Below are 19166 nucleotides of genomic sequence, written 5' to 3' on the forward strand. Positions count from 1 at the left end.
GGAACCGGACAGACCAGTTAGTGTCCTGCCTTGGTCCCTCTGGGGAAGGTAGAGGGCAATTTGAGTTCAGATGCTGGGGAACCAACTCCAGGAACCTTCCAAAAGGATGGTTGCAGATCCTCATCAGGAACAGAATTCTTCAGCTGGTTTGTAACAGACCATTCCCAATGGACCCCTCTCCCCACAGACACCCTGACTCCCATGCCCTCCCCATCCAAACCCACCTGGGGAAAGGACAGACAGAAAGCAACTTCTCCTCCCCCCGTCCTATGAAATACCTACTCTCCCAGATCCCCTACTCCCTGTTACACACTGGGACCTTCTTCCCCAGCTTGGTTCCTCCCCTGGAAAGAGGTCAGGCCAGCCAGCAAACACAATTCCATTTGGACTCCCAATGGGCAGGGAGAGCGACCCCATCTCTGGAGAGTCACAGCCTGGCAAGGGAACACCCTCTCCCCAACCCTCACTCACCTTCTCCCCAGGCCCTCTTCTTCCACAGCAGGCCCCACCCCTACCCCCAGCTCTTCTCCGACCCTTTGCTTCCCTAGCGACTGTGGCCCCTGGTCATTCTTCTCCTCCAGCCCCTTGCTCTCTCCCCTCCTCCTCACCACAGCTCTGCTTCTCCTGACACCCTGAACCTGCCCAAAGACCCCTCAGTGACCCCCACTCCTGGACACCCCAACCTAGACCCTCCTGACTCCCAAGGACCCCCCCAACACCCCTCCAGCCCCTGCCCACAATGACCCCCCTTTCCTAGACCCCCCAACCTAGCCCCTCCTGCCTCCCAGAGACCCCCCCCAACACCCCCACCTAGCCCCTCCCCACAGTGACCCCCTGCCCTGAAACCCCCCACCTAGCCCCTCCCCACAGTGACCCACTGCCCGGGACCCCCGCAACTAGCCCCTCCTGCCTCCCAGGGACCCCCCCAACACCCCCACTTAGCCCCTCCCCACAGTGACCCCCTGCCCTGGACCCCCCAAACTAGCCCCTCCTGCCTCCCAGAGACCCCCACAACACCCCCACTTAGCCCCTCCCCACAGTGACCCCCTGCCCAGGACCCCCCACCTAGCCCCTCCTGCCTCCCAGAGACCCCCCCAACACCCCCACCTGGCCCCTCCCCACAGTGACCCCCTGCCCGGGACCCCCCCCCACCTAGCCCCCCCTGCCTCCCAGAGACCCCCCAACATCCCCACTTAGCCCCTCCCCACAGTGACCCCCTGCCCGCGACCCCCCCCACCTAGCCCCCCCTGCCTCCCAGAGACCCCCCAACACCCCCACCTAGCCCCTCCCCACAGTGACCCCCTGCCTGGGACCCCCCCACCTAGCCCCCTCCCGCCTACTCTGAGATAGCGCGTACCTAGCCCCTCCCCACAGTGACCCCCTGCCCGGGACCCCCCCACCTAGCCCCTCCCGACTCTGAGATAGCGCGTCCCCCCTCCACACACCCTACCCGCGGCCCTCTCTCCTGGGCAGCCAGGCCTCCCCCGCCCCATCCCCGGGGCCCCCCCGCCGCCCCTCACCTGGTCGGTGGCCTCGTTCTCGCTGCTGTAGCAGCACCCCATGGCCGGGCGCGGCGGGGCCGGTCGGCGGGGAGGGGGAGGGGAGGGGAGGGACGCGGTACGGTGTCCGGCTCGGGCCCTGCCGCGCCGATCACATGAGCAGCAACGGCGCCCGCCCCTCCAGCCAACAAACAACCCTGCGGGTAGGGAGGGGGACAGCCACTCACTCGCCCTTCCCGGTCGCCGCTTCCGGACACGTGACTCGGAGCGCCAATGGCGAGCGCGGACCTGGGGCCCCCGGCGCACGTGACGAGGGCGAGCCAATCAAGCGCCGAGTGACACTCACGGGACAGGGGGGAGGGCCGCAGCGACGGGGCGGAGCCCGGAGACAGCGGCTCCCTGACGTCAGGCGAGGATGGGGAACCAATCAGCGCTCAGAGAAGAGCGAAACCGCAGCGCGTGATGGGGGAATTGAGACACGGGCCGGGGCCTAACGAACCTCCCCTCCCCCCACCCCCCGACACGGGCCCAGACCCCTCCCCATCCCCCACACGGGCCCAGACCCGCCCTTCCGACCCCGACACGGGGCCCAGACCCCCCCTCCCCCCGCCCTTCCGACCCCCCCATCCCCCACACGGGCCCAGACCCCCCTCCCCCCGCCCTTCCGACCCCCACACGGGCCCAGACCCCCCCTCCCCCCCGCCCTTCCGACCCCCCCCTCCCCCACACGGGCCCAGACCCCCCCTCCCCCCGCCCTTCCGACCCCGACACGGGGCCCAGACCCCCCCTCCCCCCGCCCTTCCGACCCCCCCTTCCCGCCACAGGGCCCAGACCCCCCCCACACCCCGATAGGGGGCCCAGCCCCCCCCCGCTGTTCTGACCCCCCCATCCCCGACACGGGGCCCGCACCGCCCATCCCCCCATCGCAGACATGGGGCCAGGACTCCCCATCTCAGCCATGGGGACTGTCGTTGTCCCCGGCTCGGCCATGGGGATCAGATCTGCCCATCCCCCAAGCCTCTCAGACGCAGGGACTGAACCCCCCATCGCAGACATGGGGACTGGACCCCCCCCCCATCTCCTGCTGTCTCAGACACAGGGACTGAACCCTGCGTCATGGAGCCGGACCCGCCCTTATCCCGCTTGCTCAGACGTGAGGACTGAACCCCCTGTTTCCTGCCATCTCAGACACAGGGACCAGACCCCCCCCATCTTTGTCACAGGGACTGGACCCCGGACCCTCCCATATCTTTCCCCGGCTTGGACACGGGATCTGAAACACCCCCCCCCCCAGCTGTCCCCAGCTCAGACATGGGTCCTGCCGCCCCCCCCAACAACTCCCCCAGCCCTGCCCCTGCTGTCTCCCCGACTACGGGTCTCTGGCGCAGGCATAGAGCCAGGCTTCCCCTACAGAGCCCCCTCCAGTCTTCTTCCCCCCGCCACCCCCTGCGGCTCCTGAAGCAGGCTGCAGGGAAGGCCAGCAGTGGCTGCCTCTCACTTCCACGTGGTCCCTTGGGAGGGTGGGGGTAGATAAGGGTCATGTGACCATTAATCGGCTGTAATTATGGTGGGGCGGGTGCAGGTTGGCACAAACATTACTTCCTTGCTCCGCTCACAGCCATGAATAACGGCTCCCGCAAAGACCCGTGGCCGGAGCCCTCTAGAACCACACCAAACCACCAAAAGGCATGGTGGACTCCGGTTATCCTGCAGCCTCCTTCCTTTTTCTGTGATATTTGCAGGGGGCCGGGGGTGTTAATTATTGCAGTCCTAGAGATGGGCAGGGTCGCAGCCCAAGTTGGCAGAGACCCGTTGCTTTGCTCCGAGGAAACTCCTGTCCTTTGCCAGAGGGTGGATCCCAGCCTGACAAAAAGGCCCGCCAAGGACTCAGCTGCCAAGGCTGCTGGAGCTAGCGGGAAGGGGGGAGTCTGGAGGTCGCTAGGGTGAGCTGCTGCGAGGTCTATAGCCAGGAGCTAGGGAGGAGAGTTCGGGAGGCAGGGGGGCCGTGATCGGTAAGGGAAGCAGCTGAGGGATCTGCACGCTTCCAGTTTCTTTTCCTGGAGATAAAAACTCAGGCACAAGGGAAACAGCACTTTTGGTGCTTCCGTAAAAACACGGAGCCATTCCCTTACCTATGAGCTGTTAGTATAATGGGGCCCAGCTGCTCAGCTGGTGTACGTTGGTGCCGTGCCAATGGATTTGGCCCTCTATAGCCGCTTAGCGGGAGGGAGCCAGACAGAGCCACGTTTTGGATGGTTTTAAAACGTTCCTCTGCTAAAGAGTCAAAATATAAGTCATAAAACAGGATAGAAAATTCACATGTCCCCTAGGTGGGAAATGCGGAGATTTAAGCCCACTCGTGAACATGTGTTGTGACAGAGGGACCGCGGTCCTGTTTTAAGTGCAAATCTCAGTGCAACGGGAACCGTGGAGTCACCGTCAATGCCTCTCTCGTTGGACCGTGTTACCTGTTGCAGACCTGGCGCACAGAACCTGACCTGCGGTGGCCCTAGGATTTATATGCACGCTTCCCTTTTTCTTCGTAACCCGAGCAATGCGATGGTTCGTGTTCACATGACGGTCAGCTACGAGATGGAATGTACGTCCGACTCCACCAGCCTTGTTGGTGGGATGAGCTGAGCTGGGTGAATAATTAAAACAAGTATCCTCGCGCTAGTTCATTCACAAAAGGGTCACCAAGCCCTTTGAGCGAGGTGGGTTATGGGGAATATTCACTGGCGTGGCTGGGGAAGCTCTGTCTCCAGATGAAACGGTTTGCTCTGAAGACGATTTGTAACAGAGCCCCATGCTTTGCGCAGCGCTACCTGTCCAGAGCTTTCAGCTGTGTTGACACTTGGGCAGCGACATGCAGAAAGATGGCCAGACAGGCCACTTGTGCAGTGCGCCGTGGGACACCAGTGGGAGGAGGACAGTTTGCCACACAGTGGACTGCACCTGCACTGATGGATGGTGGTGGCTCTATGCAAGTTTCTCAGCTGATAACGGATCACAGCACTCTTGGGTGTAGGCACAAGGCACACTCCATCCTGTCAGCAAAGGTTAACCCTTTCCCAGTAGGATCAAGTAGGGTCTGGTGACTGGTTACTTCATCAGGACTTGCAGGAAGTGGGTGTGGCTCTCTAGAGAGAGAGAGAACCAAAGGTGTGGGCTGAGCAATGCAGCAGGAGGAATAGTAAGAGCATGCCAGGTGAGGGAAAAGTTTGAGCTGAGCTATATATTTTGTTATTATTCATTTCCTTGTTAATAAACCAAATCCCAGAACAGGGGAGAGTTTGAACTTTGTTGAGTGGCCTGTGTTATACGAGCAGCTTGGGAAAGTTACTCAACACACCTTATTCATCCAGCTCCAGCATGGACTCATAGACTAAGGCCAGAAGGGGCCAACATGATCATCTAGTCTGACCTGCACATTGCAGGCCACAGAATCTCACCCACCCACTCCTGTAATAGACCCCGAACCTCTGGCTGAGTTACTGACGTCTTCAAATCATGGTTTAAAGACTTCAAGTTACAGAGAATCCACCATTTACACTAGTTTAAAACTGCAAGTGACCTGTGCCTCATCCTGCAGAGGAAGCAAGAAAAACCCCAGGGTCTCTGCCGATCTGACATGGGGGGACAATTCCTGACCCCAAATGTGGCAATCAGACCCTGAGCATGTGGGCAAGATCCACCAGCCAGACACCGGGAAAGAATTCTCTGTGGTAACTCAGAGAACTCCCCATCTAGTGTCCCATCTCCAACTATTGGGGATATTTGCTGCTAGCGGTCGTCGGTGGGCCACATGCCATTGTAGGCAGTCCCATCACACCATTCCCTCCATAAATTTATCAAGCTCAGTCTTAAAGCCAGTTAGGTTCCCCCCCCCCCCCACTGCTCCCTTTGGAAGGCTGTTCCAGAACTTCCCTCCTCTGATGCGTAGAAACCTTCATCTAATTTTAAGCCTAAACTTGTCGATGGCCAGTTTGTATCTGTTTGCTCTTGTGTCTACATTGGCACTTAACTGAAATAACTCCCTTCCCTTCCTGGTATTCATCCCTCTGGTGTATTTACTCCTACAAAAAGAAAAGGAGTACTTGTGGCACCTTAGAGACTAACCAATTTATTTGAGCATAAGCTTTTGTGAGCTAGAGCTCGCTTCATCGGATGCATTCCTACGGTTAGGGATGAAATTGCCAAAATGAAGTGAAGTGCCGTGAGGTGCCAGCCTAGGATTCAGCATCAGAGTGACACTGAGATTCTGTATCACGTGTCCATTCATTGCCGTTCATTTCCAATCTGATAGTAGGCATATTACGAGGCTATCTTTCTGTCTCTTTCACTTTTCCTAACCAAACTCAGTTCCATTTTTCTTCCTGGCTTTTTAGCCTTTTCTGAGAGGATTTGAGGAAGCTGCTTTCCCCTCTTGCTTCATATTTTGAACAGTCGAGTAGAAAATGAGTTTCAGTTTTAATCTCTCTTCCATCACATGAGCTACAGAGCTGGTCCTCTTTGGGCTTCCACGTGGGCTGAGTCTCTTGATTTCTATTTTCAGCTTGTAACAGGCGAAGTCCTGACGGTGCTTTGAGTATTTCACGGTCACAGAATAATCTCCTAGAGTTATGTTACTGTGCTGTGTGGGGATCTGCAGCACTCTAGCTACTTAATGTTCATCTGTCTTTCCCAGGAAGCTGCACCCTGCTCATCGGGAGTTAATCTCCATTTTTGAGCATTATTAGTTTTGCAGTGAGGTTGTTTGGATCAGGATTCTAGTGTCAGATGTATATGGGTGGGCAGGTGCGTACACTGAGAGGGCACACTAGCCTCTCCTGGATGGCACTCAACAGACCTCTTTGGGCATGCCCATCCCCTCTACTGGCTGCGGTGAAACGGGAGACTGCAACGAATCCGACAATCTCGGCTCCGAAGGTTGCGAGTTCTGTTCTCCAACGCTACGTGCATGCAGTCAGCTGACCACCTTGTACTGCAGTTACCTCAGTAGTTGTGCATTGTTATGATAATCAGAGGCGGTTCCAGACGGTCAGTTGCTGTCACAGCTGCCCGAGGCTGGGCAGTGGTGGTCAGAAAATGGCATCTTCTCGTGTGTCTACAAGTCACATCCGCAGAGCTGATGTGGCCGCTAGCAAGCTTTGAGTCCTACTAGTCTGGGAGAGCTCTAACAGCTATGGGAGCGGGAACTGGAATCTGGTCTGGCTCAGGCCCTGCCAACGAGATGATCAACTAGGTTCCAGCCAGAGGGTCTTTACTTCCTGGGGATGGAGTAAACGACAGAAGGAGCCACAGGGGTTTTGCTGATGCCAGCAGGAGCAGAACTGGAACCAAAGTGTGGGCTGCTTGAGAAAGCTGCGGTGTGATTTCCCCACACAAAGATCCTGCACCTGAGCAGACAAAGGGGTTTATTGTTTGCAGGGGCACCCCCCAGTTTGTGTGTGTGTGCAAGTTAGGCTCTGTAGCTGGCAGCCTTGTGCTGAGGCCAATGTCTGAAGGGGCCATGGAGACTAAACTCCCTCTGAAAACTAGGCCCAAAGCGTTTCACGCTGGGCTCCCCAAATCAATGGCCGCTTCTGAAAATGTGGCCTCACACTGTGTTGCCTCGGGCAAGTCATCTATCAGTGTCAGAGCCTGGCACCAAATGCAGATCTCCTGACTCGGTGGCTCACCCACAGGGCCATGAATCCTTCTAGAAGGACACACCCTAAAGAGGCAGATGGATTTTTTACCCAGCAATGCAACCCCCCATCCCTTGTTAAACAGACTGCAGAGAGCTATTCCTGGCCCCCTCGTGGCTACCCTGGATGACCTGCTAGTCCCATTCTGTCTCTAATGTCTGTGATTGTCCGAAGCAGTTACCCAAGGGCTCTCCCTGTTTCCCAAGTGGGTCTCAAGGACTGTGATTTGGAGGAGGGAAAGCTCTCCTCCACCTGGAATTTCAGTTTCACGATGCCTAGCGGGGAGGGGAGTGTAATTGATGGCTTGGCTCAAGTTCATGACAAATTCTATAGCTGGATTGTTCAGACCTATTCCTCCAGCAGCCCTTTCTGTCAACTTCCTTTTCTGTCCTGGAGCCACTTACTCTGACCCCTGGGGTGTTCCCAGTCACGGGGGCAGGGGCACAATGTTGCTAAAACTTCCCCTTCTCTCTGGTGGCGGCAGGATTCAGTGCGCTGGTCTGGTCAGCTCAGCACAGCCAGGCTCAATCGTCCTGTTAAATTCCCAGTAAATGAAATCTCTGGGCAATTGAACGTCTTTCCCGCAGGGGTGCTGGTCCCCGTCTGTCCCTGAATGACTGTGTAATGGGGAGGCTCAGATCAGGACAGGTTCCCAGCTAGGGGTTGAGTCAGGATTGAGGTGCCGTGGCAGAACTGGGGGTGGGGAGTCAGAGTCTGGAGTAGCAAGGGGGGCCGCAGATGGGCAGGCAGGATAGGAAGAGCTGGGGAGGCTGCAGGTTAGGAGAGAGAGGCCTTTTCGGAGCCCTGTGTGCATTCTGCTGGTCCTAGTGGGCAGAGAGCAGGCGCAGGCAGATCTCCTGGTGCTATGGGGTTCGTGCACTGGAGACATGGTCCCTGCCCTGAAGAGCTTAAACAATCTAACCAGGTGACACACCTGTCAGGGAGATGGGAAAGGAGGCAGCTGCACACAAGCTGAGTGTTACGGCCAGATCTAGCCTGACCCTCTGCACAGCCCAGACCAGACAGTGTCAGCCGGTGACGCCTGCCTTCCACCCAGTAACCTGTAGCTGAATGAGAGCGGCCCTTGAAGAAAGAGCCAGGCAGCCCTGACTAAAGTCCCAAGTGATGGAGAGCTACCTGCATCCCATGGCAATCTGCTCCCGTGGTTAATTACCCTCCCCATTCAAAACACGCTCCTGATTTCCAGTCTGCCTCCGGCTGACTTCAGTGGATCTGATACACCTTTATCAGGCAAAGTAAGGAGCCCTCTGGCATCAGACAGCTCCTTCCCACGGGGGTACTTCCGGAGCAGGATTAAATGACCACATAGCCTTCCCATCGATAAACCAATTAGATTAATCTCCTTTAGTCTCCCTCCACAGCTGGTTTTCCAAACCTCCGCTGGTCTTATAGTCCTTTGAGCCCAAGCAATTCCATTCCGACGAGTTCCTTTTCTTTTGCCGTTTAAACTACTATCAGGATTAAATGAGAAGCTGCTGAGGCAGGGGGAGAAGGGGAGTTAGTGGCCGGAAGGAAGAGAATGAGGCTGTTTGTTGCAGGCACAGGGAGAAACAAATGGAGCTTTACTCATTGGAGTCTCTTGGTCGACCTAGCATTGCTGGGCTCTTTTAAGGGCCCTTTCTGCTCACTGGGGACATTACTCTTGTAATGAACTGCCTAGGGTAGGGGTGGGCAAACTACGGCCCGGGGGCCGCATCCAGCCCTCCAGACATTTTAATCCGGCCCTTGAGCTCCTGCTGGGGAGCAGGGTCAGGGGCTTACCCTGCTCTGGTGCTCCAGGAAGGGAGCGGGGTCAGGGGCTTGCCCAGCTCCACACGGCTCCTGGAAGCAGCAGCATGTCCCCCCTCCAGCTCCTATGCATAGGGGCAACCAGGGGGCTCCTCATGCTGCCCCTGCCCCAAGTGCCGCCCTGCAGCTCCCATTGGCCGGGAACCGCAGCCAATGGGAGCTACTGGGGCGGTGCCTGCAGACAGGGCAGTGCGCAGAGCTGCCTGGCCGCACCTCCACGTAGGAGCCGGAGGGGGGACATGCCACTGCTTCTGGGAGCTGCTTGAGGTAAGTGCCACCTGGAGCCTCCCCCTCAGCCCCAACCCCCTACCCCAGCCCTGATCCCCCTCCTGTCCTCTGAACCCCTCGGTCCCAGCCCGGAGCACCCTCCTGCACCCCAAGCCCACCCCGGAGCCCTCATCCCAACCCCCAATTTCATGAGCATTCATGGTCCACCATACAATTTCCATACCCAGATGTGGCCCTCAGGCCAAAAAGTTTGCCCACCCCTGGCCTAGGGTGTATGCATCAACACTGCCCTCTATCGAATAGCATCGGAACTGCTCGACTTGTATACTGCATGTATACCACAAGCAAGTGACGGAGATTCTCCTTTAGATCAAGTGGGAGGGGACCAGGCTGTTGGAGCAGTAGGATCCGAGTTTCAGATAGTTCCAGCCCAGTGACAACAGTAAAGTTCCTGGAGTTGTTACTCCAGAGGATCTCTGTAAAGTTTATCACTGTAGTTGTAGAACTGTAGAGTGTCTACTCTATTGCTTCTAGAAATCAGTGAAATATTAGAAATGACTGAATTCTGTTGCCTAATTCCGAGCCCATAAATGAATCACATTCCAGCAAATCTGCAAAAAAGATCCCCATTGGCTGACATTCTGAGCACCTCCCCACTGTGTATAGATTTACCTGCTCAACGTCCCTGTGAGGAAGAGGAGTAGCCCCATTTGGCAGATGGGGAAACCGAGGCACGGCGCGACAAAGTGACTAGCTCAAGGTCACCCAGGGAGACCTCTGGCAGAGCCAGGAACAGAGCCCAGACTTCCTCCCAATCCAGTGACTTCATGACAAGCCCATCCTCTCTTCCTTGCCTGTGTCCCTTAATGGGCCAAATTCATCCCCTGGTGGAGAGCCACTGACCTCTGGTGTGACCCCTTCCCAGGGGTGATTCCAACTCCCTTTTTATTTTTAAAGTGCTTGGAGATCACTGCAGTAGAAATGCAAAATATATTATCATAGATACCTCGGCAGCCTCGGGGGTCACCACCAACAGTTGGTTTTGAACTTCCTTGTGGCTACTTGCTTACAAACCAGTCTATAAAAATCCACACACACCCCCGACAAACAATTCATCTTGATCCATTTCTTTGCTGCTGTTGGGTGTTTGGTTGTTTTCTGGCCTCTCTTTGCAGCTCTGGATGGCAGTAACCTCCCCCCCCCTCGCTGGTGCTTGAGAAGATAAGGGTTTGGTTTTCACATCGGGACCAACGAACGTCTCATCTCAGTGGCTCTTCGCCAGGGCGGCTGGAGCGACGAGGCAGGTGGGTGGCTTGGAGAAAGCAGCGCCCGAAGCTCTGATTTTATTGTGCTAGAGAAAAGAGGTATAATTACATGGCAGGATTTTACAGCCCCTTCCTAGGCCTTGGATTTCCTGCAGTTAAATACATGCACTTGTGTGGTCATGACCAAACACATCCCTGTGGTCTACGCTCCTGTTCCCGAAACCTATAATTTTCCGAGGATAAACATCCTGGTTTCAGGCTCACAAAGCCAGCCGGAGCTCCCAGGTAAGGGTTTGTGGTTCTTATAAGAGGGTCAGAATTCCTGCAGGAGGCACTTAGAACTTACAGCCTTGCAAGTCCAGGAGGGGAAGGATCTAAAGCAAGAGGCTAACGGTGCCGATCCGCTTCCAGATTGTCTTGCCTGGATCCCAGCAGAGAAGGTACCGTGAGGGCTGGAAACGGCTTTGCCTTGGGTTAGTTTCTTTTTCCTGCATGCGTGAAACCTCCAGAAGGGAACAGGGCCAAGGGGTCCAGGCCGGGAGGTTGATGCTGAGGGGAGAGGGGAGATCAAGAAGCCAGACGAGGTGCATTGCTCTCCACAGGGAAACAATCCCCCTGGGGAATCAACTGTGGAAGCTGAGAATAGAATAGGGCTAGGAGAAGCGAAAAGCTGGGAGGCGGGATTTTTGTCCTGCTCAGAACAATAGTAAGTGGCCCTTGGATTTTTGTCCTGCTCAGAACAATAGTAAGTGGCCCTTGGATTTTTGTCCTGCTCAGAACAATAGTAAGTGGCCCTTCTCCAGCCACTTTACCCGAGGATCCCAGCGCTCTTTACAAACATGAGCTAGTTAATGCTCGCAGCTCCCCAGAGAGGTAGGGTGACCAGATGTCCCGATTTTATAGGGACAGTCCCGATTTTTGGTTCTTTTTCTTATATAGGCACCTATTACCCCCCCCCCCCCCGTCCCAATTTTTCACACTTCCTGTCTGGTGGAGGGAGGTACAGGGAGGGAGGTGTGTGGGGGGGTTGTTTCTCCCTGTGCCAGTATAATTTCTCCCTTGTTATAGAGGGGGAAACCGAGGCACAGGGAGGGGCAGGGCCATGCCCACGGTCTCACAGGGAGTCGGTGGCAGAGCTAGGATCAGACCCTGGGAGTCCACGTAGTTGTTGATGCTCTCCCTCTTTCACGCCTGCATCGTTCCTGGTTGAAAGGAGCTGAACAAAGAGAGGGGCCGTTCTGTGGGCGGGCGGGAGGGAGGGCGGTGAATGGGGCGGTGAGGAGCAGGGAGAGGGAGCGAGGTCCTTGTCAGAGCATGTTGCTGCACAGCCCAGGAAGCCCAGGTTGGCTGGGGAACCGGTTCCCTTCGGCCTCGCCTAGGAGGCAAGCGCCTCTGTCCCAGCCCTGGTGCAGCTGGGGCTCACTTGCGCCCCGGGGAGCACCAGAGCGGCTGCCCTTGGCTGAGGACGTGTGTTCCTTTTCCTAGCACAGACAAGGCCTCTGTGAGGGGAGATTTGCTTCACAAGCGGCAGCGAGAACCACCAACCTGTGGCAACCAGTCGGTCTGGTGGGTCAGGAGATTACCCTCGGAGTCAGGGCTCAAGCAGGGTGTGGAGGGGGGCTAGGAGGAGCTGTGATACTGGCAGCATGGGATGGGCAGTAAAACTGAGCTCCTGGCGACCACTGATGGTGGTTAAAAGTCCCAGAACATTTTTTGCAAGACTCAGGGCTGTTAAGCCCAGGGGTCCTGACCCGATTGCAATTTGGGTGATTGAATTTAGTCTCCGGGTGCTCCTGGCAGGTTCATGTGGATACAGGGCTACTCTTCCCTTCCTTTCCTGAACGTCTGTGTAGTGCCAGTCTCTGCTGATAAACGGCTGGCGTGTTCCACCCCAGAGGTGACTGCATTTCAGTGGGGAGCAAAGTTAAAAGTGTTGATGAAACAAACTGCTTTCCCACTGACCTGCCCCGCCAGCACCTCCACGCTAGTGCAGGAGGCCGTGGGAGCTTCCATAATGCCATGAGTTACCGGAGGTGGCGTATGATTGACATACTCCCCACCCATGACAGCAGCAGGGGTGAAATCCTGGCTTCACTGAAGTCAACAGCAAAACCCCCGTAGACTTCAGTGGGGCCAGGATTTCACCCTTAGTATCTAGGACAAGCTTCCCCTAGGTTTGTCCTGCCTATTATTGTTACTATTTGTATTGCAGTCATGCCTGGAATCCCAGCCCCAGGCCAGGACCCCCCTGCGCTAGGCGCTGTACGTACCTCACCTCTGACCTCTGGGGAGGAAGGGGGCGGAGTCACTATTCTAGCCTTGCCTGCTCAGCTGTGACTGCCAGCAGTGGGGGGGCTGGAGGGAGCTGGTTGTGGGGATGGGCACCAGGCTGGACTGAGGCCTCCCGACCCATTTCGCACGACGGTTGTCACTTTTGGCCACTAGTGACCCAAGCTGGGGCTGGGGCTCTAGGAAGGACGGTCCCATCTCACTTCCCGTCCAGATTTAGCAGCTCCAGCGAACTGCAATTGTCCTCAGTGACGAGGCCTCCTCTTGCTCCTGCAGAGTCCCCGTCCCGGCTCCCGATGGATGTCCTGCTGCTCCTCGTCCTCTTGGCGTGGGCGTGGCGCTCCCCTTCCCTGGCTGCTCCTTTCACCTACCAGCTGGCCCGGCTCAGCTCCCAGCGGAGCAGCTGCAAGCCCATCCCCAGCAGCATGACCCTCTGCCACGGGGTCGGGTACAACGAGATGCGGCTGCCCAACCTGCTGGGCCACGAGAGCATGAAGGAAGCTCTGCAGCAAGCCGCCTCCTGGGTACCGCTGCTCACCAAGCAGTGCCATGGGGACACCAAGAAATTCCTGTGCTCCCTCTTCGCCCCCGTGTGCATCAGCGACCTGGAGGATCCCATCTACCCTTGCAGGTCCCTCTGCGAGGCGGTGAGAGACGGCTGCACCCCTGTCATGGCTGCCTTTGGCTTCCCCTGGCCAGCGATGTTCAACTGCAGCAGGTTCCCTCGGGGGAACGAACTGTGCATCCCGCCGGCCGGCCCAGACGACAGACTCCAGCTCGCGAAGGAAGGTGAGGCCAAGCAGCCAGGTGGCACTTGGTGTTGAGCCCGGAGATCCTGGCAAAGGAACCAGAGGTTCAACATCAGGTCATCATAATCAAGCTCTGGCTCCGGTTCAGGGTCGCTGGATGCCTGTTCTTGTTTAACTGTGCAGCCTGCAGCTGTTTGCATGCTTGTGTATCGTGTAACTTCCCCTCCACGGCCCCCCAAAAGTTCAAGTATTTGATTAAGTCAATCTCCAAACGCCAGGGGCCAGACAGAGTGCAGTGGCCTGGCAATATACAGCGTCTGTAAGACATGCCCTGGTCTCTCGGTCTAGATATTTATATAGTTCTCGTCGCCAGAGTAGATTATAGATTTTAAGGTTTCCCGGGATCCAGTCTCAGCCCCTGCCTAACGCAGGCTGTGGACTTTCCTCCAGTGGTTCCTCTGTAGAACCAAATACCTTGCAGCTGAATGAGAGCTTAACTTGTAGGCTCAATGTGACAGCTCCAAGAATGGACCCCGTCCCTTGGAAAGCGGTTCCAAGAGTTAATGACCCTCACGGTTAAAAATCTGCGTCTACTTTCCAGTTGGACCGTTACTGTCTTCAGCGTCCAGCCATTGGCTCTGTTGTAGCTTTCCTAGATTAAAGAGTCCTCTCGCACGGGCAGTCTTCTCCGCATGTAGGTACTTACAGACCACGATCAACTCACCCGTCTACCTTCTCATTCCTCTTCCCCTCACATTTCCCTGTTCGGGGCTGGCGACTCTTATAGCCTTCCTCCAAAACTACAGGTCATCTGGCCACACCTGACCCTCTGGTTTGAAATCGGAGTTTTCCTTCTCCTAAGTGAGCGGCCTGCTGAGGATGAAAAGGCCACCTGGCCTGGCAAGCCTTATTTGAAATCCCCCAGACCTTGCTGAGAGATGTCACCAATGGATCTGCGACTGATACTCACAGCTGTCGCGCATATCAAGCCTCTCACTGAGAAGCTGAACAGTCTACGCTGGGAGGGGTGTTTTTCAGAGCATGACTCGTTCATAGAATCATAGAATCATAGAATATCAGGGTTGGAAGGGACCCCAGAAGGTCATCTAGTCCCACCCCCTGCTCGAAGCAGGACCAATTCGTTCTCGTAGCTTTCCTCCCAGCTCTGAACTCCAGTGTTTCCAGGCTTAATTCAGTGACGGGTGACCAAGAAAAGGAAACGCTTGGTTTATTGATGCCAGTTTTTGTTTCTCTGGGATGCATGAAGGAGGCCTGAAAGGTGGCTTTTAAAAACGATTGACTTCTCTCTTTGTGTTTTACCTTAAAATATCAGGAACGTCAATTGTGGTTTTGCTGGAAAACTTACCGAAGGGCTCAGGAATGTGGCTCGTGAGCTTTCTCAAGCTGTGTCTGAGAGCCCCGAGCTGCTGGATCCTTAACAGACAGAGGTTTCCTGCAAGTGTTTTCAGGCAGGTGAGACAGTTAAGTAGGGTGACCAGATGTCCCGTTTTTAAAGGGACAATCCCGTTTTTTGGGACTTTTTCTTATATAGGCGCCTATTACCCCCCACCCCTTGTTCCGTTTTTTTCACAGCTGCTGTCTGGTCACCCTACAATTAGGTGTTAGCAGAAGCGGGTTTACAATGGCATCAGTGCCCGGACTGTGGCCACGCCCACTTCTCCGCCTGTGCTCCGCCCTGAGGCCCCGCCCATGCTCAGCCTCTTCTTCCTGAGGCTCCGCCCCCCGTCTCTCCTCTCCGCCCCTTCCCTGCCTCCCCCCCCCGCCCCCCGCGCGCTCCTCTCTTCCCCCTCCGCCCCAACCCCTGCCTGCTCCGCTCTGCCCCCTCTTCCCCGTGCGAGCAGCGGGCGGGGCCTCAGGGGAAGAGGCCGAGCAGGGGCGGGGCCTTGGGGCAGAGCATGGGGCGTGGCCACGGTCCGGGCTGACAGGACCCCCGAAAGGTCGATCCAGCCCTGGTGGTTCGCAAAAACCAAAATTAAAAAAAAAAAGCTTTACAAAATCTGAGTTAAAATCCCTTCGCAACTCAGTCAGTCAGGTTGAATTGCACAGAGACCAGCTCTCCAGTCATCCACAGAGTCTTCCAGGAGAGGCAGATGCGTGATTTCTGCTCTCTGTAAAACCAAAGAAACGTTCTTCAGCCCTGAGCGGGGTTGTGCCATCACAGAGGGTTCCTTGCTCGCAGTTCTCAATGCAGCTGTTTCTTTCCCTGCCAGACGCAGTGTGTGCAGCCTGTATCAGCCGAGGGCACAGCGAAAAGGAGTTCCTGGAAAACTTCTGCAGCCAAGATTTTGGTGAGTCGAAAGCGTCAGGGCTCCCCAGCAGCTGTCAGCTGGAAAATCAGACTCATCAGCCGAGAGGAGAGGGGACTGCTGGGGGCACGGGGCAAAAAATGACTTGTCACCTCCTGGAACAGACCAGTGTCTGCCTCGAGCAGCAGCTGGTCCCCAGCCTTAACCAGGGCCAGATGGGTCATCGTCATCCCCCCCGTGCACCTGATTCTGCGTTTCTACCAGAGGTGGGGAAAAGCTCCTTCCTGGTCCCTGCCCGTGGTCACGTTACGCCCAGAGGCACGCGGGAGGGTCGCTGTAAACGAGTGGCCTCCTCCTGGGCACTGCCCCATGGCCTCAGGGCAGCTCTGCAAGTGGCCCCTCGCCTCAGTTTCCCTCTTGGATCCCAGTAACTTCAGTACAAGCCTGCCCGATGGTCCATCATGGGTTATTAGCAAAAGGCAGTGTCTAAGTCCACAGCCAGCATCATCCATGTCACCCCCCGGGCAGGTGGGCTTTAAAACCCAGGTTCCTTCTCCATCCTGCTGTCTTCCACTGGACTCTTTAACAGTGCTCCTCTGCTGGGACAGCCACCCCAGCCCTTCCTTCTGGAGCACAGCCCCGCTCTTCCCAGCGGGAACCCCCACAGCTTCTCTGCTGGGAGCCTCCCAGGGTTCCTCTGGCACCCAGCTGCCCAGCAAGGAGACCCCAGCGGGTAATCCCCTCTGCCGCTCCCCTGTCTCCAGCCTTCTCTGGTCCTTGGTTCCAGCTCTCTGGCTTAGAGCCAGCGGGCATCTCCCTCTGCTGCTGTCCTTCCTCCACCCTCTCCCAGGACCCACCTTCTGTCTCTAGCAGCTCTCGATGAGGCCTCGTATAGCCCCCAGGTGCCACCCTGCCCTCTTCATTAGTCCAGCTGGGCACATCTGGACTGGAACAGGACAGCTGAGCCCTGCTTCATTAAATGGACCAGCAACAGTTGCCCTTACAGTTATATCCTAAGCTAATGTCACTGCAGAGTCAGACGCTCCTCTCAGTAACGTCTAATCCTTCAGAAATTCTCACTGCGCTGGCTGCCGCTGTACTTTCCTGCAGCAGCAGGTTCCACAGATGAGTTTTTGTCATTCCTTTGAGCAGCTTCCATTTGGCAGAGTACCCCCTTTGTTTCCCTGCGTTTTGTTCAATGCCCACTGACTCCCTCTCTCCCGCAGCCTTGAAAATGAGCATCAAAGCGCTGTCCAGCGCGGACGGAGACTTGAAAGTGACCCCGGAGCTCAAGAGCCGGACCCTCTACAAGCAGGGAGGCTGGTCGGAAGAAGAGCTGAAGAAGCCGGTCCTGTGGCTGACGCACGGCGAGACCTGCGCCTGCGAAGAACTCCGTGGCCAGGGCACTGTGGTCCTGGCCATGGGCCACAAGGTGGCTGGCCGCTTGGTCATCTCCTGGGTAAGGAAGTGGCAGCGAGGGGAGAGGGAGCTGAAGAAATTCACCCGGGCTGTGAGGAAGATCCAGTGCTAAAGGGGAGGGGCGCGCTTTGCGCTGAGAACGTAGCCCTCCCGCGCGTGCTGTGACTTCTTCCCACTTCCCACTCCAGCCGGAAAACGTGTTAGATTTAGCTAGGCTCTTACCGTGAAAACAGGCCCCGCCCCCTGCACCCCCAGTCACTGACAGACCCATACGGCGTTCAGAGGGGATCCAGAAACTCAACCAGGAAGCAGCTGAGTCAAGCGTCCTCTGGAGGGTGTTTGCAGACTAAGGAGACCAGAGGCACAGACAAGCCAGCCCCCCTACCTCAAGCCCATGTGGTTAGCTGTAGGTCAGGGGTGGCCAGCCTGAGCCTGAGAAGGAGACAGAATTTACCAATGTACATTGCCAAAGAGCCTCAGTAATATGTCAGCAGCCCCCCGTCAGCTTCCCCACCTGCTCCCAGCACCTCCCACCCACCGGCAGCCCCGCTGATCAGTGCCTCCCCCTCCCTCCCTGCACCTCCCGATCAGCTGTTTTGTGGCGTGCAGGAGGCTCTGGGAGGGAGGTGGAGGAGGGAGGGCACAGCAGGCTCAGGGGAGGGGGCGGGAAGGGGTGGAGTGGGGGCAGGGCCTGGGGCAGAGCCCGGGGGTAAGCAGTGACCTCCCCCCCACCGGCCCATTGGAGCGTCGGTGCCTAGACAAGGAGCCGCATATTCACTTCTGGAGCCCCAGGTTGGCCACCCCTGGTATAGGGAGAACATGCTGGTGGCCAGGAAAGAGGTGAGATCCCAATAAACTACCACCTCACTTCATCCCTGGGTCAGAGAAGGGAGAGCTCAGGGAGGGAAATAGGAGAAAGGGGGGCGGGGGAATGAAAACAGCAGCAGTCACGTGGGGGAGTGGGTGCCTCAAACGAGCTCCCAGGAGACTCTGCAAACGCTCCGCCTCCATCTCCTGCCCGGACTCTCGCCCCTCCTGCAAATCTGAGGCCAGGTTTTTGTACCTCCAAGCGTTCCAACGTGTGTAGATAACCTCGGTGCCAACTGGCCAGTGGCACGTCCAGTTAGTTACCGGCACGCACTGTGGCTGGGCGTGCCACGCTAGTAACTGCTGGTTCAAGTACCAGCATGCCTTGATGGCAAATCTGTTGCCACTTTGGGCCCAGCTTCGGAACTCGCTTTAATAAAAATATTCTGCTCGTTAATCAGCCTGCTTGTTGATCTTTGGCAACGTGAGCCCAACGAAGGACTCTCCAGTGAACTGTTGAGCAAACAGTGTAAGTGGAAAAGACTCGAATCACCACCTAGCCCAAGGGTGGGCAAACTACGGCCCGCGGGACAGAGCCATTTTAAGGCAGCCCACGAGCTCCCGCTGCAGAGCAGGGTCGGGGGCTGCACCACGCGGCTCGGCCCCGCTCCGGCCAGGGCGCTGGGTTGGGGGCCAGACCACACAGCTCAGCCCTGCTCCAGCCAGAGCATGGCCCTGCTCTGGCTCCTGCGTGCTCCAATGGAAGCTGCAGGGGCGGTGCCTGCGGATGGGGCAGCGTGCAGAGCCTCGTGGCTGTGCTTCCGCGGAGAAGCCGGAGAAGGGACATGCTACTGCTTCCGGGAGCCGCTTGAGGTAAGCGCCACTCGGAGCCTGCACCCCTGAGCCTCTCCCCACTCCCCTGCCCCAGCCCTGATCCCCCTCCTGCTCTCCAAACTCCTTGATCTCAGCCCGGAGCACCCTCCTGCACCCCAAACCTCTCATCCCCAGCCTCACCCCAGAGCCCGCAGCCGGAACCTGCACCCCTTCCCGCACCCCTGCCCCAGCCCTGATCCCCGTCCTGCCCTCCAAACCGCTCGGTCCCAGCCCAGAGCACCCTCCTACACCCCAAACCCCTCATCCCCAG

At 57.1% G+C, this 19166-nt stretch overlaps 2 protein-coding genes across 6 annotated transcripts in view; one reads left to right on the forward strand and one right to left on the reverse strand.

Moving 5' to 3' along the window:
• LAMTOR1 (late endosomal/lysosomal adaptor, MAPK and MTOR activator 1) overlaps positions 1-1747 on the reverse strand; it is a 29614-nt gene extending 27867 nt beyond the window's left edge. Inside the window, exon 1 of the mRNA XM_073333556.1 lies at positions 1521-1747. Within this exon, the coding sequence (XP_073189657.1) occupies positions 1521-1562 (42 nt within the window). The 5' untranslated portion in view covers positions 1563-1747. The remainder of the gene's footprint in view (positions 1-1520) is intronic.
• On the forward strand, positions 4-17846 carry LOC140907464 (secreted frizzled-related protein 2-like). Of its 5 annotated transcripts, none has more exons than XM_073333515.1 (4): positions 4-146; positions 13057-13569; positions 15761-15838; positions 17023-17846. In XM_073333515.1, exons 1-4 carry the CDS (start codon positions 71-73, stop codon positions 17325-17327), a joined length of 972 nt encoding a protein of 323 aa, XP_073189616.1. In that variant the 5' UTR covers positions 4-70; the 3' UTR covers positions 17328-17846. The 5 variants fall into 5 exon arrangements, with proteins under 5 accessions (XP_073189616.1, XP_073189643.1, XP_073189607.1 ...); XM_073333542.1 differs by lacking the exon at positions 4-146 and adding an exon at positions 10439-10530; XM_073333506.1 differs by lacking the exon at positions 4-146 and adding an exon at positions 10671-10776.
• Positions 17847-19166: the final 1320 nt, after the last annotated feature.

Source organism: Lepidochelys kempii, chromosome 1, assembly GCF_965140265.1.
Source record: "Lepidochelys kempii isolate rLepKem1 chromosome 1, rLepKem1.hap2, whole genome shotgun sequence".
NCBI classification, from domain to species: Eukaryota; Metazoa; Chordata; order Testudines; family Cheloniidae; genus Lepidochelys; species Lepidochelys kempii.

Coding starts and splice junctions, on each gene's coding strand:
- LOC140907464 (XM_073333506.1), top strand. CDS start 10,671: ATGACCAAACACATCCCTGTGGTCTACGCTCCTGTTCCCGAAACCTAT. Junction 13,570..15,760: donor ACTCCAGCTCGCGAAGGAAG/GTGAGGCCAAGC, acceptor TTTCCCTGCCAG/ACGCAGTGTGTGCAGCCTGT. Junction 15,839..17,022: donor CTTCTGCAGCCAAGATTTTG/GTGAGTCGAAAG, acceptor TCTCTCCCGCAG/CCTTGAAAATGAGCATCAAA.